The sequence below is a fragment of the Molothrus ater genome, chromosome 3 (assembly GCF_012460135.2).
Source record: "Molothrus ater isolate BHLD 08-10-18 breed brown headed cowbird chromosome 3, BPBGC_Mater_1.1, whole genome shotgun sequence".
NCBI classification, from domain to species: Eukaryota; Metazoa; Chordata; class Aves; order Passeriformes; family Icteridae; genus Molothrus; species Molothrus ater.
In genome coordinates this window covers 15,942,809-15,969,863 of record NC_050480.2, presented here as the reverse complement: position 1 = coordinate 15,969,863, position 27,055 = coordinate 15,942,809, and the positions used below count along the sequence as shown (strand labels likewise).

Sequence of the window (27,055 nt, the reverse complement as noted above, 5' to 3'; positions counted from 1 at the left end):
ATATTTTCCTTCTCATCCAGAGTCTAATGTTACCTTAAATTAATCTTGCTTTAAAACTTACTATTAAATTTCAAAATTAAAACCAAAATTCTCTGCATCTTGTTGTATGAAGCATAAACTAGTGCATTTAGGTATGTGTCTTTTAACTGCCTGAAGATATTCCCTGTTTTTATAATCTGAGACTTTGTATTAGGACGTGTCAGTAGTTTAAATTTCTCCCACATGATCAAGAACAGGAGCTATCCAGAAAGGATAACCAGAAATTTCAGCCCTAGAAAGGGTCCATCAGGAACCTCACCAAGCCCAGCAAAGGCAAATGCCAGAGCAGATGCAGGGTTGGAGGCAGGCTCTTCTCCCAGGTTATACAAGGGGCAGTGGGCACAAGGTGGAAGAAGAGAAATTTCAGTTTGATACCAGGAAAAAAAGTGGTTTCCGTGAGAGTGATCCAACAATGGAGCCCAACGAGGCTGTGGAATATCTGTCCTGGGATATGAAAACCTTGGCCCTAAGCAACCTGATCCAGCAGGAGTTGGAGGAGGGGCCTCCAGAGCTCCAGAGCTCCTTCCTGGCCTCTGTTTTTTTGCAGATCTATGACTCATTAGGAAAACCCCATGGTCTATTGGTAGAGAAACCTGAAAAATTACAGTAACTCTTTTAGTCTTGCTCTTAACTCACCTGTTTGGTGCTTTTCATAGCCAGGTTCACCATGCCCCAGTGCATGTCCTTTCTTTCTGCATGTCCAACATTTAAGACCCAATAACTGGCTGGTCAAACACCTCTTCATGCTCTGCTTGGCCAAGTGGAGTGACCTGGAAACCATCTCTCTCCCCTTGACTCCAGCTGCCAGGCAGGCACCAAAATCCTACTGAGCTGTTTCACCAAATCCACAGGAGGAACCACCAGCAGTGTTAGTCCCTAATCCTCTGGGCTAGGAAGCTTTGGTGTCACCAACCCCAGCCAGCCTTGGTGGGGCAGCGAGGGAGGCTTATCACCCAGTGGCTGAGCCCCATCCCTTGCAGACCTCCAGGCCAGGCCCTCAGCACCAGCACGCCAAGGTCCACCACCATGGTCCCAGCTGCAGGGAACCTGCCTGACCACGGGTGCAAACCTTGAGAGGTGGATGAGCCAGGCTTGGTACTGCTAGGCTCTCCCTGCCTGGGATTGCTGGGTGGGCACACAGAAATCCAGTCGTGGTCACTGGGTCTGAACTAGGTCCTGGATCCAGCCCTGGGAGTGCAGAGGAGGAAGGGGAAGGCTCTCAGCCCACTGCAGGCGTAATGAGCCGTTTTTCTCCCATGTCTCCAGCACTTGGCTTCCAGCCCCGAAAGGAAGAGCACTTGTGCCAAGAATTTCCACGGCTGTGTCCAACAGAGCAAGCTGACACCTGATTTGCCGTTAATTATAGCGGTGGGAATAGGTCCAGGGGCAAATGTGAAGGGGTGACAACGGGGTGGCGATAAGGACAAGACTCATCTGTCCTTCGTCATAAGGGCTTGTCAGGAGGGTTTTGTTTTCCGTGAAAAACCAGTAGGAAGACTTCCAGCATGCAGAGAAGCAGCTGGCAGGACAGGACCTATAGGAACCCTGCCTTCCTCTCGGGCTGTCTTCCCCCCAGCACCTCAGAGCAGAGGGGGCTGCGTTGTTCCCAAACCCCCTCCCAGCCCCTCAGCGTGGTTTGCGTGCCGGCATGCCACCAGATGCCAGCCACCACAAAATTCCTGCAAGAAGAGAGGTAAAAATAGACCCTGTATTATTCCAGACCTTTTGTCCAGCCTATCTGTGGGCGAAATAATCCCCATTCCCTTGTGAGGCCTGAGCAGCTCCAGCCATTCCCAGCACGACCAAACTCCCTCCAAACCAGGATACCCTGTCCTTGCAGCCTCTGTTCTGTTCCTCTTTGGATAAGTTACTACTCAAGAGTGCTGCTGCTCCAAGGGGGAGCACCCAAAACCTGTAGATAGTCCCTCCTGAGGTTGTTAACAGGAGATTTTTAGGTGCAACCAGGCTTTTGTGATTCAGTGGCTTTCAGCTGTTGCCCCAAAGGTGTGCTGTGTGTCCTTGCTTTAAGTGTGGAAAAGAGACAAAGACATAGAATTAAAAATATTCTCTTATTTTAATTTAATTTAATATTTTATTTTGTTCCAACATTGAACCATGTGGAGTTGAACAATGGCTGTGTGAGCACAGCATGGGCAGGGAGAACCCTGTTTCTTAAACTAAGCTAAACTAAAATGAAATGAAATGTGGATTTTTATAATTTTTTAAACATTTGGGAAGGATTTCAGAAGGCAGTCATAGGTTTCTGTACCTCATGTTGAAGCCCTGGGGTATCACAGCCCGTTGCCACAGGGATATTTTTTAATGATGCACTTTGAAACCTTTTATCTGTTTGGTGCTATTAAACTTGTTAATGCTTCACGTCCTGCCCAGTCGATGCCCGAGCATGGACTGTTTGAACTCGGCTGCTCCCCAGCCCTTAGAGATAATTGGAAGGGGAAGAGGGAGTGGGAGCGATGGTGATGAGCCTCACTTGTTTGGGAAATACTGCAAATGGGTGTTGGTCAGGAAACAGAGCTCTGGAGCAACCGGGAATGTGTGGGGCAGCAGCTGCACTCGCTGGACAAACAGGAGCCGGAAGAGCTCAGGTGCAGCCGTGGCCGTGTGCCCCACCCAAGGGGCCCAGGGATGGCCTTTCACTGCTCTGCTGCCAGTCACTCACTGTCCTGTTCGGCCAAAATTCAGATTTAAAAAAGAAAAAATGAAAAGAAAAATTACAACATACAACTATATATATTATACGGGTTTTATAGACTGTGCAAATACATACATCCGTAATATAAATGTATATAGATAAAAAATATATAAATCTTTAAGTAATAAATATTTACATTATATACACACACACACATCCTTGGGGATCTGTGTGTATCATGTCTACTTTGCTGGATGCCTGAATGCACCTGGAATAATATGTTATAATATAAATTCCTGAATTTATATTGTAGATAAAGTAGTAAATATGTATTTATATAATACAGAAAAATGTATCATATGCGTATAATACACATAAGATGTAGAAATCATATATACATATTACTACATATATGCATATCACTACATATATATTTATTATTGCATATATACATATTGCAATATTATATCTTGTATATTTTGTATTATGTATTGATATCATATGTATATTATACATACATCTCTATTTATAGTATCTATTACTATTAAATATATATAATTTAGAAAGAAATGGCCATAAAGCAGCTGTGTTACCATTTATATTTTTTGGACAACAACAATAACAAAGATTTTTCTATTCTTCCCTGTCAGTAAATTAAAATGTTCACACCTTGGCTTTCCAGCTGCCTCCCAGCCATATTTCCTGGGCATTTGCACTGTCTTTTCCCCATAAACACACAGATTTCTTTTATCTGTTGATCCTTCTCAGCTCAAACAAGTCAGTTCATTGGCAATAAATGAGGCGGCTGAAAAACAAAGGAGAGAGGGAATATAAATATCCTCAGTGGGAAACTTAGTAAGGAGAGCTAAGGAAGAAATAAATGAGTGAGATAAAAGGGTGATGATGGGTCTTCAGAAGGACTTTTCCACCTCCCTTATCACCACCCACCTGCAAGCCAGGAATGAGCCCATCCAAAAGCCAACTCTCCCAGCCAAAACCTGCCAGTGCTGAGCCAAAACTGGGATGGGGAGAAGGGCTGCAGTAAGACAGGGGACAAGACCAGTACTTTTGGCAGCATCTTGCACTGGTGTAAACTTCTCAGTTGATGAGACCAAAAGAAATCACTACTACTGTATTTATTTTATTTACGAGGCATATTTACAAGGCAGTTTATTTATGAGACATAAAACCAGGCAGTGCTTTGGGTTCGGTGCCTCTGTCCTGCTGTTCCTTTGTGATGCAGCCCCGGGTTCCTGGAAGATGCTGAACCCCCTGGCTGAGATGGTGACATCAGGCACTGGGGGAGCAAAAGGTTCTTTTGTCATTTGGGGCATTTAGACCTCTCTTTGGCATTCCTGTGTCCTCTTAAGCCAGAATGTTGGTGCAGGTGGATAGGCTGCCAGGACACCGCTCCCTGAGCATCCATGGCTGCTGTTGCAGGAGCAGCAGCACCAGGAACTGCATGAGCAGCTTGCCTGTGTGATGTGAGATAAAACCCTCCTGAGTTTAATCCAGCTCAAGAGCTTCACCAAACTTTGCTGGTTTTGGACAGATTGGTTCTGGTTACCTCCTTAGTGACACTGACTGACACCACCAGTGCTCAGTCTTGCCTGTTCCCTTCCTTCCATAAAATGCAGTGAAGGAGGGAGTGTTTTCCCCTGGTTCCACTGCAGTGAGACAGGTTACTGGAATTAGTTTTATTGCTGGCAGATAAAAAGTTATCTCTGCTTATTACCCTGAAAGTCATGCCTGCAATTTTCCTTTCAAAGGACAGCTGTACAAAAGTTGACGCAGTCCTATCCAGAAATTATCTAGGTTGTGTTTGGCTTGCAGGTGTTGCATGTGGCATCATAGGAAGAGAGAGGCAGGTTTAAATTAAAGCATTTTAATTAACAGTGGAAGGACAGGAGTGGGGCTGATCTTGCATTTAAGATAACTCCCATCAATGTTTAGAGAAAAGGATCAGGATTTTGCTGAAGTTCTGGAGTGAATCCAGGACTTTTTCCCTGGTGGACCCAGGGCATAAAGAGGAGGATCTTCCCTGATGTCAAGAAGGCAGCATGCAGTGAGCCCTGTACTGTCTGGTGGTACAAAATAAATAGGGATGCTCCCAGGTCCAGTGGATTGGGATGCAAAATTCACACGGTCTTTGCATTTTTGGTTTTCTTAAAAGCCAAAGAACAGGCAGATGCAGAGGTGAGCCATCCCACCCCCAAATGGACTGGCTCATCCTGGTGGTTACCTGGTTTATCCCAGAGAACTTACAGGGAGCTTGAGCCAGGAGGGATGAAGATGAAAACCGCCCTGCCCATCACAGGCAAGGCTGCACCCATCCACCTCTTGAGGATGGAATTCAGCAGCACCCTGCCAATTCCCACAGCCCTCTCCTCATGGCAACAGGGCACTGTCTGTTTGACTGGCCTGCAGTTTGACTCTCTGTGGGTGTAGGGATTCAGTGATGCATTACATATGATTTATATACAAGCATGTGTTGCAAGGCCATATAGAACTGATTTAAAAACAAAAGAGAAAGTAAAAACCAGGGTGGTGATTTACCTGCAGGGATCTGGGGAGTATTTATGGCAGGCAGGGTCACTAGGGTTTCTACCATGACTGGTAGAAACCATCACCCCAGCACACAGGGAAGCCCCAGCACTGCTGGGATGCGTCTGCAGGAAAAAATAGGGAAAATAGCTGACAAAGAGAGAAATCACAGCCCAGCTGAGGCTTGGCCTCGGGCACCTGCGTGCTTCCCAGGGCCCCGGCACCTCCCCAGACCCGAATGTGGCCATGAACCCGGGGTGGAAAGCCATGGGCGGAGATGCTTTAACTCACGTACACTCCACAAATCAGAAATACTTAACAGAATCATAGAATCAGTCAGGTTGGGAAAGACCTCTGGGATCACCGAATCCAACCTATGACCGAGCACCGGGTCAGTCAGACCGTGGCACCGAGTGCCACCTCCAGGTGACTCCACCGCCTCCCCGGGCAGCCCATGCCAATGTCAAACCACCCTGTCTGGGAAGAAATTCCTCTTACTGGCCAGCCTAAACCTCCTGTGGCGCAGCTCGAGGCCACGTCCTCTCCCAGGCGGACAGCGGCAGGATGAGAAGACACCGAGTCCCACCGGGCTACAGCCCGGAGCTGTGGGGCGAGGAGGCCGCCCCGAGCCCCCTTTCAGCGGCAGCAGCACGCACGCCCGGCCGCCGCTCCCGCCCCGCTTCCCGCGGCCGCCGCTCGGGGCCGGGGGGCGGCTCCCGGGCCCCGCCCACTTCCGGCGACGGCGGCGGCAGCGGCGCGCGCGAGGGGCCCGCCGGGATGGGCGCGGGCCCCGCCCCCGCCGCGGGGGGAGGGGGTGGGCGGGGGCGCGCGCGGCAGGCGGGTCCCCGCCCCCCGCCCGCGGTGCCGCAGGACGAGGTGGGTTCGGCGCGGCCGCCGCCGGCACCGCCCGGCCCGGGCGGGGGGAAGGGGCCCCGCGGCACGGCCCGGCCCGAGGCGGCGGTGGGGCGGGGCGGGGCCGCCCCCGGCCTGGCGGCCGCGCGGGGCGGGCGGAGCGCGGGGCGGCCGCGCCGGCCCGGCCCGGCCCGGCCTGGCCTGGCCTGTCCCGTCCCATCGCTTCCCGGAGCGGGGAGGAGCCGCGCCGGGAGCTCCCCGGGGAGGTGGGCGGCCCGGCCCGGCGGGGAGGGGAGGGGAGGGTCGGGGGTGGCGAAACCCGGGGCGCGGCGGGTCCGCCTCTTCCATTGATGAAATTTAAATTGCTCGGGGTTCGCCGCCCGCCCGCCGGCCCGGGAGGGACTGCTCGGCGGAGGGGCAGCGCGGCGGGCGGGCGGGCGGGCGGGCGGGAGCTCCCAGCGAGGCCGGGGTCGCCGCCTCTCCCGCCGCAGCCTCCGCAGGGGCGGCAGCCGCGCTCCGGCCCTTCGCTGCCCACCGCGGGGCGGACCCCCCGAGCGAGGCGTTCCGCGTTGACCCAAGTGCTTGTTTATTTATTAAAGCGCGAAAATGTCGGCTCTCCTGAAAGGTAAGCTGACGCGCTGTGTTTTTCCCGGCCCCTCCGCCGTGCGTACGCGGGGCTGCGCTGTGTTTTGGGTCCGCGCTCCGGTGCCTCGGGGGCAGCCGCCGGGCTGCCATGTGCCCGGGCTGCCCCGGAGCCCTGCCTGTGACCCGGCTCGGCTCGGTTCGGTTCGGCTGTGCGGGCGCACGCGGGACCGGGCGGCGAGGCTGCGCCCAGGGCTGTGCGCGGCGAGGGGCTGGGGGATCCTGCGGGACCTCGCCAGCGCAAATCTCCCCTGTCCGCTGAGCCGTCTGGTAAAGTTGTAGGAGGATGCATGCCGAGGTTGAACGTCTTCGCTTTTCTTCTCTTTCTTCTTTCGTTTCCCTTTTTTTTTTTTTTTTTTTTTTTTTCTTTTTTTCCCTGAGGCTTGAGTGTGGTTTTGGCGTTTTTTGATCCCGATAGGCTCCGGCGCTCTCCTTTACTCCTCTCCGTGTGTGTGAGTGTTTGTGTGTACGTGGTCTGAGTTTCGGATTCCCTGTGAAACGGGGAACCAGCCTGCAAGAGGTCATTTTGGGAAGAAAAATTACTTTGGTGCATTGCCGTTGCAGTTTTCTTCCCCTGTTTTCCTATATTCCTCGTGGTGCGGGTGTGCTTTTTTTTTTGTAATGAAATACGTGCCTATAGGGTTCCTTAATATAAATCCATGCAGGCCTATCAACAAATGGCATGCTGCCTGCAGAAGGAACACGAGTAGGTCGTTTGCTATACAGACTTGGGTGTTGCAGACAACTGAGGGCCTTGGCAGGCTCTGGGAAATCACTGTCCATCACAGAGTGGATGTCCGGGGCTGGACAATTCTGGCTGTGTGGAATCATCACCTGTCTACAAATGCCCTGTGACACCTGGGCAGAAAGCAGGCAGCTGGAGGAGGAAAGTGTTGCCAGCACGTTGCTCAACCGGTCACTCTGAAAGTCATCCAGATAAGCCCTTGTGAAGTTGATTAGGAAAATATATTGCTAATTGTTCTTTTAAAATAGAATTGGCTTATCTCAGACTACTGCTGAAGGTAGCCATGTTGCAGAGAAGTGCTGTTATTTCTGGAATAGAAAGCTGTCGAAACCTATGTAATGATCGCAATTGGTTTTTAAAATATTACCAGAGATTTGACAATCCTGAAAGCCTTAAAAAAACCCCCAAAACCATCCACTGTTTAGATACTCTTTTGTCAGGCCAACAGTACTAAAACGTGTTGTCATGTCAAATGATATTTTTAGCATGAGGATCATCTGCTAAACTGGGAAATTCAGCTGTGTCTGACTGTAACACCTAAATTCTTGGTGTGTGCAGCTGGCAGAGCAGCTTCCCAGGTTGCAAATTTCTGAGTTAGCTCAGGCTAATGTGCTCATCTGTCAAGAAGAGTCAGGGCATAAAGGTTTCACTTCACGTATGCTTCAGTCCAGCATGTGTTGGCAAATTTTGCCTCTGGTAGTAGGAAAATGTTTGTAGAGGCTGAGTGGATCTGTTCAGTTCTAAAATTCAAAGTAGTGTTTGTTAGCATGCACATTATAGTGTGGGTATTTAAAGAGACAGACTTTTATCCCTGCCAGAGATAAAAATTGCCTTGAACTTTAAGTGGAATCATTGGAAGTTAAGGCATTCACTCTCTACCCTGAGCACAGAGTTCAAGGGTAGAGCATTTAAAGTTTAGCTGAGTGTTGTAACTTACTGGCCACCCTTCTTAGTTTTTATGCATTACTCTGGCTCCAGGGAGACCTAAATAATTTTCTGCTGTAGGTCTTTCTGTATACTTACTTGGATTGTAAAAGTAATCACAATTCATAACCCTCAGCTCAAGAGATTCCCTACTTTTTCATAAGAAGAGTTCTTGCTTGACTTGTCCCACAACTCCCTCCTGTGCTGCCTCTTTGTAGTACCAAGGCAGTGAAGTTCTCTTCTGTGTGGATTAATGAACAAAATTAATCAATCTTAACATTTTTCTCTGCCTTTAATGTGGAATAAGAGGAAGGACAGCAGAAAGGAAATATGTGCAAGCCCCTCAGTAAGAGGTGACCACTGTTCTCTTCTTGTGCAGTTTTCCTGAGATCTGCCCCTTGTATTGTTTCTGGTAGTGTACAAACTCCTCCTTTCTATTAGCTTCCTCTGATATACCATGATTTGTTTTTATTACATGTCAGTTATAAAATTAGGCATCATAAACCTGCCAGTACTGTTCTGTGTGCTGTAGCTCGTGCTGTGAGGGCAGGGGCCAGAGAGCAGAGCACAAAAGCCTGCTAGAAATAACAGTGGGTGGGGGCAGGAGGGTTGGAGTGAAATTCTCCATGCATCAAAAACCACCATGAACTTGACTGAAGTGCCGTCCTGTCTCTGCTGCTTGGGGGAACACTTTCTACCAAAGGCATTAACGTGAGATATCTTGTGTGGTTGTTTTTGCAAAGCCCAGTGTTCTCCGAAGTCTCAGCTATTTAGTCATGCTCTTCTGGTCTGTGCTCATTTCCTGTGTGGGCAGGTCCCCCAAGAGTCTTCCACTACCTTATCCCACCCTTTTCTTACGTCTGATGAGTGTTCAAGAACACTGGTTTCATAAAAGTGGGCTTAGGCTGAAATATGAGGCATTGATTGTGAAATAGTTTGGAAGAGGCATTTCTTTTTAACATTATTTGGGATTTTATAGCCACGTGTATCCTTGGAAATCTCTTCCTGTGGTTATCCAACCCCCCAGCCTCCATCTGATTATTAAAGGCACAGTAACTACTTTTCATTATGGCCTTAGGAAATTTTAGTTACCTGCAGGGAAGAATTGCTTTCAGATATGCAGTTGCACTGGCCTTTCAACTTCCTTGTTGCTGCTGGGTGGGAAGGGAAATCAGTCTTCACCCAGGCTGTGAAATTCAGCTGTAGTTTGTCTTAAAGGACTGCAGTTGTCTTTCTGCCAGCCATAGGCTGGGGTGTGTGAATACCACCTCCTTCCCAAAAGCTCTGAGGGGCAGCAGGAACAATGAGAGCCACGTTCACTCATATCATGCACCAATAATGCTTTGGGGAGCATATACAGAGTGCAGCCCAAGTCCTGGTGGTCAATTCCAAGATAAATGTTCAGAGCTCCTCAAACCTTCTGCCTCACAGTGGCATGTTAAGAGTAGAAGAGCTGTCACTTCTCTTAGTTACAATATTCTCATTCTTACCTATGCAGAATAGATACTTTTCTTGCACCAGGCAAGCACGTGCTTTTATGGACTCCAGCCATATCCTTCCTCTCTCTCTTTCCCTGTAATAATAATAATTGGACTAACAGCACTAACAATGCTCTGCCTGAGCAGCTGTGTCCTGACACACTGGGTCTGGATGAGGCTGAGAGGTCACAGTAGTTGATAAATGTTAAATGCAAAGCCTAAATATCCCTCACTGCTGATAAAGGGTATGGCAGTGGCAGCTTTGGCAGGTTGGGGTTCAGTAAGAGCTGTCCCATCCAGCTGCTGCTCAGCGTGCCTGATGCCTGGTATTGGAAAAAGCATCAGGTCTGCTTTGCTTTCCTGTGAGGATGTTGGTGATCAAACGTGTTTAGCATTTACTCATTCAGTTTGTGAAGAACTTGGAATATTCCAGAAAAAAAAAAGACCCCTTAACCAGGACATTGACATATATTTACTTTTATGATGCCTTTTTATTTCTATTTGTTTCTGATGTTGCTTAGTCTCTAAGTGCTTTTTTCTGCTAGACACGAGTTTTTGGCTAATGTGAGCAGAACAATCTTTTCCTACTTCCTTGGCAGCCCAGGGAGGCTGGCTGTGCCTCCCTCAGCCCCAGTGTGCTCCACAGCATGACTGAAGGTCTCTGCTGAGACTCGGGAACTGCAGAGTTCCTTACAAGATGTGTTGCATCACACTGGGAAGTTCAGATGTTTGTCAGGCCGGCCAGAAATGAGACATGGCCACTGTTGTTGTTGTTGTAGCAGAAGTGGTGTATTGTAACATGTTGGAGGGAGGGTTGGAAACATGTGAAAGCTTCTCCTGGCAGTTGTTTCCGTGTGCATCACCCCAAAGGGAGGGAATGAAGAGAGTACTTGTAGCAGTTTGGTATTAAGATGAAGCTGGTACAGACCTCCTTGTTTTTCTGTAGGAAAAAGTGCTTCCTGGTGGAGAGCTGCCTGTGTTTTCACGCATTTGACCCGGAAAGATACGCCTAACAGGCTTTCAACTCTTACCTGCTTTTACTACTAAATGAAGCATTTGATTTAAAAAGGGACCTATTGTTCAGTGTACTGTTCATCTTGAGCTGGCGTTTTCCCGTGTTGCACCACACATACTATGTGCACTGCAGCACTTGTCTGTCTTTTTTTTTTTTCTCTCCCTCCCCTACCTGCAAAACAGTGCAGTCAGGAAAATGGCTTCTGTGGGCTTCAAAGCAAGGATTAGATACTGTCGCTGAGGCTGTGGAATACTTTGCTTAGAAAAATAAAATAAAATCAAAATTGCATTAAAATGAACCATTTCTGGTTTTCTTAGACATTCTCAGTAGAAGAGCCTTTTAATGCATGTTCTCAATAAGTAGACTTTAAATGCAGGTTCCTCTTCTAACAATGTTTTCTGTCAGTGTTGCTCTGTTCACTTGTGAAGTTCCCTCTTGTCCCTCTTTTGCACTAGTATTCAGGGTGTTTCCAAAATCCAGCTATATTTGGCAATGCATCACTCTCTGTGTTACAGGGAAGTGATCACTCAAGGGATTTGGCAGAAATTAAATTAACTGAGGTCTTTAGAGAACATACTCAGAATGTCTTTTGAGAATACACTCGCTTCCAATGCTTTCTGCTGGAAAATAAAGTCGTGTTCTCTCCCGGTTCTTTCTGCAGGGTGGACTTTATAGCATATTGTGTATTTAGTCTTTTTCACATTTGTGGAGTTTATCACTCTCAAAAACAAAACAAATGCTGAAGTGATAGACAGCCCAATTTTCTAGGTTGCTTAGTAACTGAAATGCATGCTGTAGTGTGAAAATACTCATGACAAAGTAAGGGAATGTTTACTGGAACAAACAGAAGATCCTGTGAAAGTGCACTGTGTAAATAATTAAAGCTTATGTTTATATTTGCTGGTGGAGCAGAGGGATACCTTCAATCACAGTATTCTACATAACTTTTCAGTGAGAAAATTCTTACTTTTCATACTTCTACTAAAGTGTGTTGGTGTGGTGGGATGTGACTTCTCTAGTAAAAAGTGCAATGCTGCAGATTTTTGGATACTTCTTGAGATGGACCATTGGTCCTTTAGGGTACTTTTGAGTTTTGAAAGAAGGGTCATTATTCTTTGGCCCAGTTTAAGATCTGTTCCCCAAGTAACTAGGAACAAAAACTTTAGATTCCTGGAATGCTAACACAGTGGTAAAGCAAGACTGGATTTTATGAGTTTATCAGTCTTTTTAAAGAAAATTGAAGGCTGTTTGTAGTCTAAATAAGTTAGTTTGGGTTTTTTTAAAATAATTTTCTTTTATTTTTATTCAAGATTTCAGCCAAGCAATGTCTCAAGCTGGCTCCTCACAGTTTCAGGAAGTCATTCGGCAGGAGCTGGAGTATTCAATGAAAGTAGAACTTGATAAGATCCTTGCGACCGCGCACTCAAATGAGATAGAGGTAAGGAGCATGGAGTGGGTGCTGCTCAGAGCATGAGAAATGGGATGCAGGACACTGAGGCAAATCTCAGAAAGGAGATAAATCACAGATTTTCAGGTCCTTGTTTTTAGGATGTGTTCTGATCCTGTATGGAAGAGTAGCCAGGATACAATGTCAGTAGGAGACTTTCGGTTCCCTCTAGACTGGGTGACGGAGTTATTAAGTGTTTAATCATCTTTAGTTATTAAAGGTTCTGTGTAATCTTCAATGGATTACAGAAAGGGGGGGTAAAGCTGTTATCTTAAATGTTGGGCCAAACTGTAATGACAAAAGACTTGTTGTGTATCCAAGTTGGTTTTGTACTCTGAGTTTTAGTGAAAATGAGCTTTTGGTAACTTCTGGAATTCTACCTAAAGTTTAGCATGTCTACTTGAGTGCTAATGAAATTAATCTCGTGAAGAGACTGTACATCAATTTGTAGAAATGCTTCTGTGATTGAGTAGGTGTACATTGAATGCCAGCATTAACTAATGCATTTCTTCTTTGTAGCACACTAAAAAGGACCTGGAAGGATTTAAGAAGCTATTTCATAGATTTCTACAAGAAAAGGGACCATCTGTGGACTGGGGGAAGATCCAGAGACCTCCAGAAGATTCTGTAAGTTGTGATTAAGCAACAGTGTGTAAGGAAAATAAAACGGATAATTGCTACTTAAGGCAAATGATGTGTTCACCATTGAATGGGTCTGTCTGCTATGGTTCTATAAAACCATGTAGGACAACACTTTGGGTTCTAACTGAGAAATAATTATTTGTTGACATATGTTGTATGTCTTCCTGAACATCAGGTTCTGCTTACCATATGTGTCAAGTTCTTCGGTATTATTTTGTTAGCTGTTCTGGGAGCAGGGGAACAAAATGGGACAGATGCCATATCACCATTTGGTGCCTTCTCTGGAGGAAACCTGTGTTAGAGGGGAAGTAGGGAGGACCTTTGTTGTTCCCATTTCCCTCCTGCCTGTAGAAGAGGGTTGCATATCTCAGATGAGACTGTTTCCAGCAATCCTTTATGTTTAATAATTTGAAAGGGACATATGGCAAGTGGGCTGGGTAATAGAGTTCATTTAGCAACTTCTGTAACCTGCAGCAGCTCAGCAAAAGTGAGGGATCTGGAACAAGGAGTTGACTGTACGGGGTTTTGGAGCCTGATTTTCTAATGTTGTCTATGTTGTTGTAACTTATAACCTGTAATTTGAGCTGCTGCTGAAAAAACACTATGTATTTTTTCAGCGCTGTTTAGTACTGAAATAAATACTTCCTATTAAACCTAACCTCATTTTACTGATTCATCAGTGGCCTTAGGCTGTCCTTTGACTCTTGTGTAACGAATGGTGTAGTTGTGCTATGAATTCTTGCTTTTCCCAGCCTAGTGATCTTGGCATATTGCAGGAGCTCTGTGTGCTCCCAGGCCTGTGGTTTCTCTGAGGCTCTCTGTGTGCCTCAATCGAGGCTCTGTTCCCCGTGAAAGGCAGGCTGTCCAGTCACTTCCAGAACAGATGCAGGGCTGCTCTGTAAAGCGTTGAAGAATGATGCTGTTTTAGAGCAAGTCTAGGGTTTTTCCAAGGTTGAGTGTTTTCTTTTAACTTCAAAAACATGTGATGTCTCTCTTTTCTGTACTGTAACAGTGAATGAAGTGTTGCTCTGGAGAGAGAAGTCTGCCCTTAATGAAGAGGCCAGGGTGGGAAACTGGAGTTCTAGATAAGATGACTTACAAGGGAGGCTGAAGAAAAGGGAATTTCTTTCAGTGTAGGGGGGCTGAGACTCTGGGGGGATGATAGGTCTTTTAAATATGTAAGAAGGTAGTTAGGACAATTAAAGGAATAAACTATTCCCTGTGCCAAGAGAAGGGATTAAATTACAGGAGTTTGATGCGAGTGAATGGGTGCTTTGTGGAGAGGAAGAGCTGCTGTCTATTTTTCAAGTTTTGCACACCTTCAGTGGAAAAACTTACAAGTTTTGTAAAGGTCTGAAAACCCAGGTAGGACATCTGGAGCAGATGTCAAACTGGAGGTTGTGGCAAGGCTCTGAAATAGATTGGGGGCATATTCCCAGGCATGGGGTATTCCCAAGCATGGCAAGCTGCTGAAAAAGAACTAACTTAAGGTCACAGAGGGCTGAGTGGTGAAGGGCAGAATTATTTCCATATGGCCTGTACTGCTCATTCTCAAATGTGTCCCTGTGCTAGGTAGCAAAATAGCTTTTGATGAGAGAGAGAAAGGAAAGAATTCTGCAAAATCAGTGACCTGCAAAATCAGGTGACTTCTGGTCTGATAAGATGCATGCATGATGGGAAGTGAAATTTTGCTTCCTAGCATGAACTCTAAATCAAGTAATCATGCTTGTTGGTAAGTGCCACAGAAGAGAGCTGGGGCAGAATATCTGCTAACAAACTTCCTTCTATGCCTTCTTCACTTCATAGTAAATACCCCTTTCTCTAGGGATACTTGGACTTCCTGATCTGACAGGATGTGGGTTTGAGTGCTTATGAAAACTGAGAGCAAAGATAAATTTCTTTATTTTTTTCTTTTTTCCTTTTCGCTGACCATATGATTTCTGTCTCTCCCTGCTGTATCCACTCTCTCCTTTTTAATGCATCAGTCATGTTAGGGACATACTGTGGAAAATGAAAAGGGTTCCTCATAAGACACATTCCAAGGGACCTTCTCCCAAATTGTTCCTTACTGAGGAGTATGAAATATGGAATTATTAAATAAAAGTTGATTTCAGAAAGACCAGAATTTCAGAACTACTGGTCTAGCTAGTATGGGTAAGAACAATATGAGCTTTTAGAAGGGCTAAAGAGGGATAACTTCTGAAGGGCTACAGAACTGAGTTCTTTGGGACAGGTATCCATCTGTGAACACATATTTAGTTTGAGTGCTTCAGTTCCAATTGAGTTTTCTTTTCCCATAACACCTCAGAGCATATTCTCCTCCTGCTCTTGTTACAACATCACAGGGGTTGGTGCATAGAAAAAGTGTTTGCTGGTAATCTTGCAAGTCCTTTATAATTGCAAGTGATTTATAATTGCCTGTAGGGATGTTTTTTTGCTTGTTTTATGAGGTGGTGGGATGCTTGGCTGCTTGGACAATTTCACACTGCAAGGATCGTGGCCTAGAAAGCACCAAATTCTTTGCAGTGTGTATTTATTTGCCTGTGATTGTTTTGGAGACTTGCTTTGCTGCTGGGAATTCTGGCAGGTCTAATCTTCAGCTGATCCCTAATAGAGCAAAAGGCAAATGTTGAGGTATCTATGTGCCTCTGTGTGTATGAACACACAGACATACATGTGTATCTGTAAACAGAGGCACACAAATAATCTGCCAAAGTGTGGGTTTGTTGCTTTTTCATTTATTTAGCAGCTTAAAAAAGTTCATGAATGTTGTGCAACTCCCCAAAGGGTGACAGTTAGCATTGACTCCATGATTGCAGAAGGCTGATCAATTGCTTTATTGTTCTATCTTTTACTATACTGTACTTAGTAAGAAGCTCCTAACCCTTACAGACAGTCCCATACAGCTTTGACCTAATTGGTCAATCAATCTAAACACCATCCAGTGTCCAATTAAGAAACCCCCCTTTGGTGACAATCTCCATAAGACATTTCACATGTGCACAACAACAGGTGCAGCAAGTGGAGATAAGAATTGTTTCTCATTCTTTTCTCTGATCTCACAGCCCTCCCCAGGACAATGCCTGGGGAAGTCTGTGCCTGCTCTCTGTGGCCTGAGAGCTGCTGCCACACATGAATAGTTTATTGGATATATGGCTTTGTCCTTTTGGTGGGGAAGAGTGTTTCAGGCTTTTGCCCAGTACCAAGGGACAGTGCTGTGAGTGCTGTGTAGAAGCAGAATTTCTGATGAGACTTCTATAGGCCATCTAGTGTGTTATCTGTTGTATTTGTTCTCTGAATGTAGCTTCTGCTTCTTCCTGAAGACAAGTAAAGTCAGTAAATTGAAACAGAAATTATTGCTTTGTAGTATTCCTGTTTTTCTCTGCAATGGGAGATTCCATCCCTGACCTCCATGTTTTCAGTGTAACAGCTTATACTGATGATAGTAACAGAAGATTGAACCCATTTCACACTATATTGGTAAACCTCTGACTTGTTTTTTCCTTCCAGATGCTTTGCTTTCATATGTCCAAAGGCTTACAGTGATAGCTCGCATAGTTAGCACCCATTACTGTTACAGTCTCCAGAGAAGAAAGTTCACTGAGAGTGCCAGTTAACAGGGAGAGGAGGTAAAGAATGTGGACATGGCAAGTGTAACTTAATCCCCTCGATGTAGATTACAGCCATCTGTTTGTTTGAATTGGAAGCAATAGCAAAGTCCTGCTGGGAGGCCTCTGAGAGAACTGCAGTGATCAAGTTAACCTCAGAACAGCAATGCAGAACCTCATCTGGGATGTAAAGAGAGCATCTGAAGCAATGTGAGTGTGAAAGGAGCTTGTCTATTAGAGCCTTTGTTTTTTTCTTCCCCAGAGGTTGGAGTCTTGTCTGCAGCTCAGGTTGTCACCTCAGTGAGCTATATCATGAAGGAAAAGAATGAATGTTATGCCCTTACTCAAAAGCTAAATATCTTCTTAATCTTGAACTTTGGAAACAAGTTTTAAGGGTTCATAGAATTGTGGAATGGTTTGGAAGGGTTCTTAAAAATTGTCTTGTTCCACCCCCCTTCCCTGCACAGGGACATCTTCCACTAGACCAGACTGCTCCAAGCCCTATTGAACTTGGCCTTGAACACCTCCAGGGATGAGGCAGCCACAGCTTCTCTGGCTGAGCTGTTCCTCTGCTTTACCACCCTCAGAGTAAAGAACTTCTTCCTAAGATCTGATATAAACCTCACCTCTTGTAGTTGGAAAGTATTCTCCTTCTCCTGCCCATATCAGCCTGTGTAAGGAGTCTCTCTTCCTCTGTAAGCCCCCCCTAGGTACTGGAAGGCTGCTGTAAGGCCTCCCAAAGCCTCCTCTTCTCCAGGCTGACCACCCCCAGCTCTCCTCACCCTGACCTCACAGGAGGACTTTTCTCTCTCTGATCACCTTTGTGGCTCTCCTCTGCACTGCTCTAACAGGTCCACAGATTTCCTGTGCTGAGGACTCCATATCTGGGTGCAGCACTGCAGGTGGGGTCTCATGAGGGCAGAGACCTCTTAACGTGGTGCTATTTCTAGGACTGTCCCTTGGTGCTGAGTAAATGTTTCCTCAAGCTGTAAGTACATATTAACTAATAGGGGCGTCCTCCTTTCCGGTCTGCCCACGATGACAGCCCTGATGCTCATTTTGTCTGTCTCTGACAAACTCTTGCAAGCCTCCTTGCAGTAGGAGTAGGCTGCTGGAATCTGTTAGTCAAGCTCCCAACATTGCCTCATCCAGGCTGTTCCAAGAAATCACTTCTGTGACATTGGCTGAGAAACAAAAGAAGCTGCATGTGTCATCTTAGAGCAGTCCCAAACCAGGGCTGCCAGACTGTCTCAAGCGAGTGACACTGCAGCCATGCATCTGGAAGGCATGGCATTCCTGCCCCTGGCTTTTCCTGAAGAATTTCCCCATCAGCACTTACTTGTCAAGCACACAGTTCCAAACCCTTAGAGCAAGAATTGATTTTTATTGCTGTGGAGCACTTTTCCAGTTGTGTATAAGCTTGCAGGTGATGAGGTATTTGTGCATATTAGTGCCTGCACATGGCTGGAACTGCTGGATTGATAGCACCGGAATCCAGCAGTCCTGGTGCTGCAACGTTCCTGCTGGAACTTGACTTTTTGACATTTGTTATTCTCTGAATTAAAGACCCTTCAAGATCCAGGGCTTTATTGCCAAGTTGATGTTTCCAATGCCTGTGCCAGAAGAAACTGAAACATTTAGTGAGGCTGAGTCATAAATTTTGTGTTGCAACTGGTGAAACATCCAGTGAACTGAGTCCTTGATGGAACTGTTACCTTCTTCAGGAATTCTACTCTGAATGTTCTGCAAAAGCTGGTTTCAGAGCATGATAGTGAAAGCATCAAAAGGTAGTTGGCACTTTAGCAAAAGCAAATGATTTTTGAGGCAGTCTGGCCCTGAACTGAGTGTCAGACTTTCTGCTTTTTGTGAGTGATGCAAGAAGAACATAGTGAGACTTAAAAGTTGAGATAATTTTTTTGGATGTTCAGACAGTGTCAGAACATCATGGATGTGACTCACATCCCACCCAGCTAAAGCTTGAGATGAGATGTTTTTAATCCATGTACAAGTCCAATGCAGGGTGTTCCTGACCTTGGAGTGGATGGGAAGCAGTAAATCTCAGCATAAGTCTCTGTATGTCCTGCTGGTAGCAGCGTGTTCATTGAGCTTCCCGATGCACCTCCAAGACATTAAACCCAGGATTTATCATCTCATTGTTAATGAGAAGAACAGTTGTTTTTCTGGGTGCTTCAGCCTGAGCATAATCTCTGTTGACAAAGCACAGCAAGAGTCCACTTTCTGTGCACTTCTGTTCCTGAAAAGTTCTTGGCGATTTGGAAGGAAGCTCCTGCCTGTGTCATCATGAAATGACAGTGATTGTGGTGCTGTTTCTGTCCCAGCCATGAGACCTCCACGTGGAGTTATCTTCTCTTGCAATGCATCCTATAGGTTTTCCAGATGCCATGGGCAGAATTTCCCTCCTGTGAGGGATCTGCCCTGCTCTGCTGCCCATGGTGTCCCGGAATGCTGGAATTGTGCAAGGCGTCCTCTCTACCCCTGTGTATCCCAGTGAGAAACATGACCCTTGTTCCAGGGCAGTGTGAATTTCCATTTGAACCCCAGCCCTTGCCCAAAGCAAACACAGCTCTGAAAACTACTCTGTATGGATTTGGTTTTGGAAACCAGCTCTGGATCTTACACACCCCTTATCAGAATTAAAATAATGTTCTAGCAGCTAGAATGCTACAGCACTGGAACACCAGGGCTTTTCTTCAAAAGAAAATCTCTAAAAGGGCAGGCTAAAAGATAATTGTATTGATTCTGGTCTAACAGTTTTGCAATTATTCTTACTGTGGCATTGTTACCATTATTTCTTTGACTTAGGTGCTTTTAGTAAGAGGGCAACAGTACCTAATGGGAGGCACACTGTTATTATGAGTCTGATTTTGCTCTCCATCACGAGCCCCAAATGCAGCCTAGACTCTGTTCTTAAGACTGTAGGAAACAGCTGTCAATGAGGTAGATGACTTCCTGTAAGGTCTGTTATGAGCTGGATGAACACATTCTGAAAAGAGCAGAATAAGAACTAGGAACTCTCTTCCAGTCTGTATCATGTTGTCAGGAGAAAAGAATTGTATCAGAGTAGTGGCTGGAGTAAGAATCAGTGTAGACTGAGTTAAAGAACCAACATTTTCCCATTTTCCCAAGAATGTTGCCTTTGACAGCCTCAGAAAAAAAAAAATCTATGAGTTTAAGCTGCTCAGGGAAGGAAAGTTATATGCCTTGCATATAGAGCCTGGTTCTTAAATTGTGGCCTGACTGGAGGGGGAGAGGGGCCATCCTATGGAGCAGTGAGTTAGATGGTCCCCAAGAAAACCCCCTGCCCTTCTGCAGGGCAGGAACAGGGTTGTGACAAGTGGTGTAACTGGCCTGACTTCTCATCTGATTGAAGCTAATATTGCCTGGTGTCACAAAGTCTTTAGAACGTCTTGAGAAAAGAGGTTATTATAGTAACAAACCAGGTTATTTGTATCATAACAAAACAGTTACTGTAGACTCACTTTGCAGATGTTCTTTAGTGTCATAAGACATGTGAATAAATGTGGGTTTTGTCACCATATTTTAAGTTTTGAAAGTTTTTAGAGAAAGCAATTTCTTTCCAAATATCTGACTGCCGGGTTTGGGTTTTTTTTTTTCTTTCTTTGTTCATTTGTTTTCCCAGATCCAGCCCTATGAGAAGATCAAGGCCAGAGGCCTGCCTGATAACATTGCTTCTGTCTTGAACAAGCTGGTGGTGGTGAAGCTCAATGGTGGCTTGGGCACAAGCATGGGCTGCAAAGGCCCCAAGAGCCTCATCGGGGTGCGGAACGAGAACACCTTCCTGGACCTGACAGTGCAGCAGATCGAGGTAACGCTGGATGAGCTGTGCTCACTGCCTTGCAGGAGGCAGCACACACTGAGCTGCTCCTGCATGGCTTGTTAAGAGGGATCGAGTGGAGGCTTGCCAAAAGAAAGAGGAGAGGGAGATGAGGTCTGGTGCTGGGGTGAAGCAGAGAATTCTGTTGAGAGAACAGACACGAGAGGGGCGGTGTGGTCAGCGACTGAACTCTGTGCCCCTCACATGTGTTAGCACAAGTGTGATCCAGGCTGTGCACAGCAGCCTGGACAGGGGGATCGTGCCCAGGAACACAAGCAGTCACACTGTAGAGCTTGTCTGGCTTGGATAACTCCTGGGCTTGTTTCTGACTCCGCCAGCTGCAAGTTTATCTTTTCAAAAAAGGGATTTTTTAATGTGCGTTAGAACAAAGCTTTTCACAGCAGCTCCAAGTTCCTTCATGCATTTAAACTCTTGCACTGGAAGAGATTGTTGGCATTTTCCTCTGAAGAAAGAGGAGCAGAAGAAAATAACAGCTGCTGGTGTTGGGAGAGGACATTTTGGCTTATGTTTTTAATGCTGAATATTCCTCTTAGAGCAGATAAGGAAGACAGACAGTTATTAGAGTGGGAGGTGGGGTGTGCCTGCTCCCTGGTTTCTGGAGTGCCAACAGTTTTTGCCTCAGTGTGATGTTGTTTGGAGTGGCTCTCCCATGTGTTAGATGGTTCTACGACAAACTCAAATTTACATCCAGCTGATGCAGCCCTTTCTCCAAAGCATCACTGTGGAAGTCTCTGACTCCACCAAAGCATAATGACCCCAAATGCTCCAGCAGAGGAGGGTGAGCTGATACACAAAGCTTAAAATTCACTCAAGGGTCTTTCTCTTTTCCCCCTGCCCCTTCTGTTTTCAGTGGAACTGCTGTGATCTCCGATTTTTTTTTTTTTTTTGCATTTATTGTGCACATGGAAATGCTCTTATGTATTTCAGCTCCATGCTATAGATTCCCAAATAATTAACATGGTGACATTTGATTTATTATGTGCTCTTGATACAAATACCCATCTCTGTCTGCTAAGAAAATGTGGAAGTGCTTCCTGTGCAGAGACAGTGTGGAAATGTCACCTTGACAGACTGCAATGATTCGATGGAAAATAAACCTTTTGTAATCAACAGTAGCTATATCTTAAAGTGATCATTTTGTGGCATTGTGGTTTCAAATTTTAGACCTCAGTGCAGGTTTAAAAACAAAGATTCACTAATTAAAGATACATTAATTAGTGTGGGTCTTATCTTTACAACTAACAAGGATTTATTTTCCTTTACCCGATTGATTATTCTTTTTGTAGCATAAGTACATCTCTTTTTTTTTTCGCATGCATTCATTATTTCCAGTCTGTTTCACCTAATTTCTTTCTCCTAAAATCTCAGGTGTCAGGAGTTAAAGCTAATAATACATGCTGAATTTACCATTTATTTTCCATCTCAGCATTTAAACAAATCCTACAACACCGATGTTCCTCTGGTTCTCATGAATTCCTTCAACACAGATGATGACACAAAGAAAATCCTGCAGAAATACAGTCACAGCCGTGTGAAGATATATACTTTTAATCAAAGCAGGTATCAAAAGACTTCTCCACTTGGGGTAGAAGAAAACAGCTTGATTCTTCATAGTCCAGATGGGGTGGATTTGAGTTTGAGGTGTCTTCTGTACCTGTGTTCAGTCTCTTTTGGGCCTCGTGCTGAGACTGAAACACCAGGGGTTGGGCAGAGTCAAGGGCAATGTATTAAAACTGGGGAGAGGGGGTGTGTGGGCCCCAGTTTCTAAGAAATGTACAAATAGTGGTGTACTGGCTGCTGGCCCCTTGATTCCTGAATTTGCTGTTAGTATCCTTGGGCTCTGGAGGGAGATAGACCATGGTTCCTTATGAAGAACAAACTCTAGTCCAGGTGGCTGTTGGGGTCAGAGGGGTGTTTGATATGCTCTGGACCTGCCTGTCAGAGGAAAGCTGGTTTGCAGTGTGGCCTGAGAACTGTGCCTTTACATCCTTGAGTAGATTGCATTCTGTAGCTTCTCAGTGACAGCTCAGAATGTGGGAGGGTCTTTCAGTTCAGAATACTCAGGAAAAGCACACCTCCAGAAGCCCAGGGAGCTGCACCTTAACTGTAATATTTTTATTTTATGCTATTCTGACGCTGGTGAGGATGTAACAAGACCCATTGTCCTCACAGGTACCCCAGAATTAACAAGGAAACTCTGCTGCCAATAGCCAAGGATGTCTCTTACTCAGGAGAGAACACGGAGTGCTGGTACCCTCCAGGCCATGGAGACATCTATGCCAGCTTCTACAACTCTGGGCTGCTGGACAACCTCATTGCAGAGGGGAAGGAATATATTTTTGTGTCCAATATAGATAATTTGGGTGCCACTGTGGACCTTTACATTCTTAACCACCTCATGAACCCACCCAATGGAAAACGCTGTGAATTTGTCATGGAAGTCACAAACAAAACCCGGGCGGATGTGAAGGTAAAGGGAGATGGGTGAGAGTCTGAGTGTGTTGGTGGCCATCTCCAGCCTCCTCTGAATCCATGGATTCAGGCATACACCCAGTCTCCTCATAGCTATTTTAGGCACCATTTAACACATCAGCTCAGATCTAATTTGAGATGCACAAAATCAGCAAGTTTAGGAAGTTGTAATTCATGGAACAGATTTGATCTGTGCTCTGGGCAGCAGCAGATGAGGACAGTCTGGGCTGGCCTGGAAGCACAAGGGATGTGCAGGGTGCAGGTCACAACCTCTGCACCTTCTCCAAACTGTCACATACACTGGGGGCAGAAGCTTGAAGCTGGAAGCTTGAAAACAGCATTGAGGGCTGGGATGCAGCAGTTGTGTCTCACAGAAAACTGCCTGAGCCACTTCCCAACCCTGCATCGCACAGCTCTGTGTGGCACAGCTGCCCACCTGCTCCTGCCCTAGCCCCTGGCTTTGTACCAAGTCCAGGAGTAGCATTTCTCAGAGGTTTATGACATGTATCAAATACTTGTAGCCTGCAGTAATTTGTCCTGCTACTCTGCTCTGCTTCTCTTCTCTTGTATGTGAGAATGAGGATTTGTATTTTCTCTGTATTCATTTGGGAAGCTCTGACTTAGCCCTGTAAAAGCACAGCAATGCACTGTAAGAATACTTAGATTTAATTTACCTTTTGCTCCATCATCTGACAAAGTACTGCTGAGGGTGATTTTTGACAACAGCAGCATTTGCAAAATATTCTCAACAACCTTCGTTAAAGGAATGAACGATCTTGGAGTGCTGAAAGATGATTGTTGGGCAGTCCTGACTGTACTTTAAACATGCTCTATAATTAGTAACCTGGTAGCTGGTTACTAAAAACAAGGAGTGTGTTTTCTCTGGGGTTCAACTTCAAATGCCAACAGACCAGTGCATCTGCCTGTGTTGAGGGGAAGATTTCTCTGGCTTCTCATGAACAGGACTTACACCCTCTCACTTGCCCCTTGCAGGGTGGCACGCTGACGCAGTATGAGAACAAGCTGAGGCTGGTGGAGATAGCTCAGGTCCCTAAAGCACATGTGGATGAATTCAAGTCTGTGTCGAAGTTCAAAATATTCAATACCAACAATTTGTGGATAGCTCTGTCTGCAATTAAAAGGCTGCAAGAGAAGAACGCCATTGACATGGAGATCATTGTTAACCCAAAGGTAATCAGCTGGCAAGGGTTTAGAGAACACTGACCCAAACAAACTTTTAGTTTCTGGGTGGGTAACAGGCACTGCTGCCTCACAGAGCCAGGCTGGGGACGTTGGGCTCCAGTTCTGAGTGCCAGGACCTGCTCCATGTGTTCACGTGAGTTTTCTCTTCCAGACTCTGGATGGAGGCTTGAATGTTATCCAGCTGGAGACCGCAGTTGGTGCTGCTATCAAGAGTTTTGAGAACTCTCTGGGGATAAATGTCCCTCGTAGTCGTTTCCTGCCTGTGAAGACCACCTCGGATCTCTTGCTTGTGATGTCCAATTTGTACAGCCTTAACGCGGGGTCTCTAACCATGAGCGAGAAGCGTGAATTCCCAACAGTGCCTCTTGTCAAACTGGGAAGCTCCTTCACAAAGGTAAACACCTGGTGTTCAGCTCTGAATAAAGACACAGCTCATAACAATAACTGAGTGAAAAGTGAGGTTTGCTTTATCTACCTCTGCCCACCTGGGCCTTCCCTTTTGTTCTTTGAGAAGGCTGTAAGAATACAGATACTGGCAGTGCATGCTGGGTGCTCCTGCAGTCCTCAGCTGAGCTGGCTGTGTGAGCTCCCCAGAGCTCGCTCAGCCTTGGTGGGCAGCCCCCCTACTGTTCTCACACTTGTTTCTAAAAGAAATCACAATTACAAAGTAGCAACTTTTATATTGATGCAGATGTAGGTTATGGGAAGGTTCCTGAAGAGTATTCAAGAGGCTTCTCCCATGCTTGTCTTAATCCAGAGATGACTTTAATACGGTTTCTTTTATTTTCCCTTTCCAAAAGGTTCAAGATTACCTGCGGAGGTTTGAAAGTATTCCAGATATGCTGGAGCTGGATCATCTCACGGTTTCAGGTGATGTTACATTTGGGAAGAATGTTTCACTAAAGGTGAGTGTGCAGTGGGGATGATGCTGCAATAAACCTGACTGATCTCTGCTCCTTGGCAAGTGATGCTGAGGCAGTGCCTCTACACAGAGTCCATAGGAGCACTCCTGGGAGTTGGGTAACTGGCCCAAAGATGGCAGAGGCCATGGCTGGACAGTGACCCTTGTGATGGAGTGCAGGATGTTGCTGCCAGAGCTGATGCTCCATGCAGGCCCAGGCTGAGAGGAGGTTTATTTATGAACCTTGAAAGCACCACAGACGTCACATCTCTGTTCAAACACTGCTGCCACCTCTGCCCTTTGGCTCAGTCCCAACTCCCTTCCCAGGCTGGCCTTACCACCCCTTTTCAGGCCCTTTTGCATTGCTTTGCGGTTCTCGATTTATTAGTAAATGTTGGAGCTGAGCAAGTTTATTTCTCTCAAATTCTTCCTTAGGATCTTGCCAGTCCTGGCAGCACTTGCAGTTTTCTAGGGCAGTTTGGCAGCTGCCAGGGGTGGAAGGTGGTGCTGCATCCCCTGGCACAGGCTTAGGCTGTGGGCTCTGAGCTGTCCCTCTGTCCCCACATTTGCTGTTCAGCTGGAATAGGAGCCTTCCTGGGACACACCCAGGGTGGGGGAAACATTTTTCCACTTCAAGCAAACAGAAAAGACAAGAACCCTTAAAGCAACCATGTCTTCAACTAAGTTACCAGTTCTGCTTGTAAGCCAATAGGCTCTAGCATGGTAATTACAGAGGTTCCAGTAATGCTTGTTTAAAACCTTTGTTCTGGGGAGAAAAGACCCCCAAATGTGTATGCAGAAACAATACAACTAAAAGCACTGGTGGTACAGCTGACACTTGACTGCTCCTCCAGGCAACCTATGCCCTCCTTCCACGTCAACATCTAACAGGTTTCTGAACCCTTGTTTTTTATTCTGTCTCCCTAGGGAACAGTCATCATCATTGCAAACCATGGTGACAGGATTGACATCCCAGCTGGAGCTCTACTAGAGAACAAAATCGTATCTGGCAACCTGCGGATCCTGGACCACTGAGTCCAGGAGAGGGCACGGTCAGGGCTGGGGCTGCTGTGCCCGACCAGCCTCGTCGTGGAAGAACCTTTTAAGCATTAGAAATCTAAGTACACAGAGGGCCTATGCTTTGTCATCTTCACAGTACCCTGCAGTATTAATTTAAAATTAATTTCTCTTGCTTATCTTTAAGCAGCCACATAAGCGCCATGGATGTGCGTAAGTAATGCTTCAGTCCTAAAGAGATTCTGTAACTCAGTTAATTTAACCTTGAAGTGCAATACTGTTTGTCTTGCGGGAAGATGGACAGATCCTCTTTGATAAGAAGTTCAGAGGCTCGCCCTCGACCATTCAGTAGTTTTGAATTGCTTGTAACTGCAGAAATAAAGCTGTGAAGCAATACTGGTGGGACAACATGGTTGGCAACTCCTGTGACATTTCAGAAAGGCACAGTTGAAAACCAAAAGTTTCACTACTGCTAAACAGGCTCTTAAAACCCTGTATTTCATGTGCTCACAACCTGTAGCCCTCTTCAACCCCCCCAAGCTACAAGTGGGATGTCCTATCCCAGTTGTATGTCGAGGTACTGGGGAAAGGCTGTCAATACCTCCATTTCCGTATCGTGAGAGTGGGAATCATCCGTGTTCCAAACTTGCCCAAAGAATCCAATACTTGAGAAAAATGCCTCAGTAGCCACGTGTGGTGTTTGCTTTTTCACATCCCATTTAAGACTGGATCTCCTGTTAATATCCTAATCTTTGATCTGCCCTCTTTTTTCAATAAATGGATCACGTTGACTACACCTATGTTCATATTGTCACAGCCATGTATGTTAATTTATCTTCTCTTGAGTTTCTAAATTTGTACAGGAATTGAAATCCCTGTCCTGATCATTATTGATTTCTTAATGTTTCTCTTGTATTTACATGCAGACAACTTTATTTTATAAGCTTAGTATAACACTGGTATGTATCATTAAAGAAGTTGGTCTTTAAAAACAAC

At 45.8% G+C, this 27,055-nt stretch overlaps 1 protein-coding gene and 1 long non-coding RNA gene across 4 annotated transcripts; one reads left to right on the top strand and one right to left on the bottom strand.

The window, feature by feature from the left end:
• Positions 1-2,109: 2,109 nt before the first annotated feature.
• Positions 2,110-5,944, bottom strand: LOC118684492 (uncharacterized). Its single transcript, XR_004979849.1, has 4 exons — positions 5,735-5,944; positions 5,249-5,361; positions 3,362-3,497; positions 2,110-2,723 (listed from the first exon to the last, which is right to left on the bottom strand). It is a non-coding gene; the product is annotated as an uncharacterized LOC118684492 (long non-coding RNA).
• A 149-nt stretch (positions 5,945-6,093) lies between these two features.
• On the top strand, positions 6,094-27,054 carry UGP2 (UDP-glucose pyrophosphorylase 2). 3 transcript variants are annotated; one of them, XM_036380795.2, is made up of 10 exons: positions 6,094-6,112; positions 12,203-12,330; positions 12,859-12,966; positions 20,251-20,436; positions 21,893-22,026; positions 22,639-22,936; positions 23,932-24,129; positions 24,293-24,535; positions 24,942-25,046; positions 25,970-27,054. In XM_036380795.2, exons 2-10 carry the CDS (start codon positions 12,217-12,219, stop codon positions 26,075-26,077), a joined length of 1,494 nt encoding a protein of 497 aa, XP_036236688.1. In that variant the 5' UTR covers positions 6,094-6,112; positions 12,203-12,216; the 3' UTR covers positions 26,078-27,054. The 3 variants fall into 3 exon arrangements, with proteins under 3 accessions (XP_036236688.1, XP_036236689.1, XP_036236687.1); XM_036380796.2 differs by lacking the exon at positions 6,094-6,112 and adding an exon at positions 6,335-6,354; XM_036380794.2 differs by lacking the exon at positions 6,094-6,112 and adding an exon at positions 6,575-6,713.
• Position 27,055: the final 1 nt, after the last annotated feature.

Excerpts from the sequence above, each read along its gene's own strand:
- UGP2 (XM_036380794.2), top strand. Across the intron at positions 22,027-22,638 it reads TATACTTTTAATCAAAGCAG|GTACCCCAGAATTAACAAGG; the intron begins GTATCAAAAGAC and ends TTGTCCTCACAG. Across the intron at positions 22,937-23,931 it reads AAACCCGGGCGGATGTGAAG|GGTGGCACGCTGACGCAGTA; the intron begins GTAAAGGGAGAT and ends TGCCCCTTGCAG.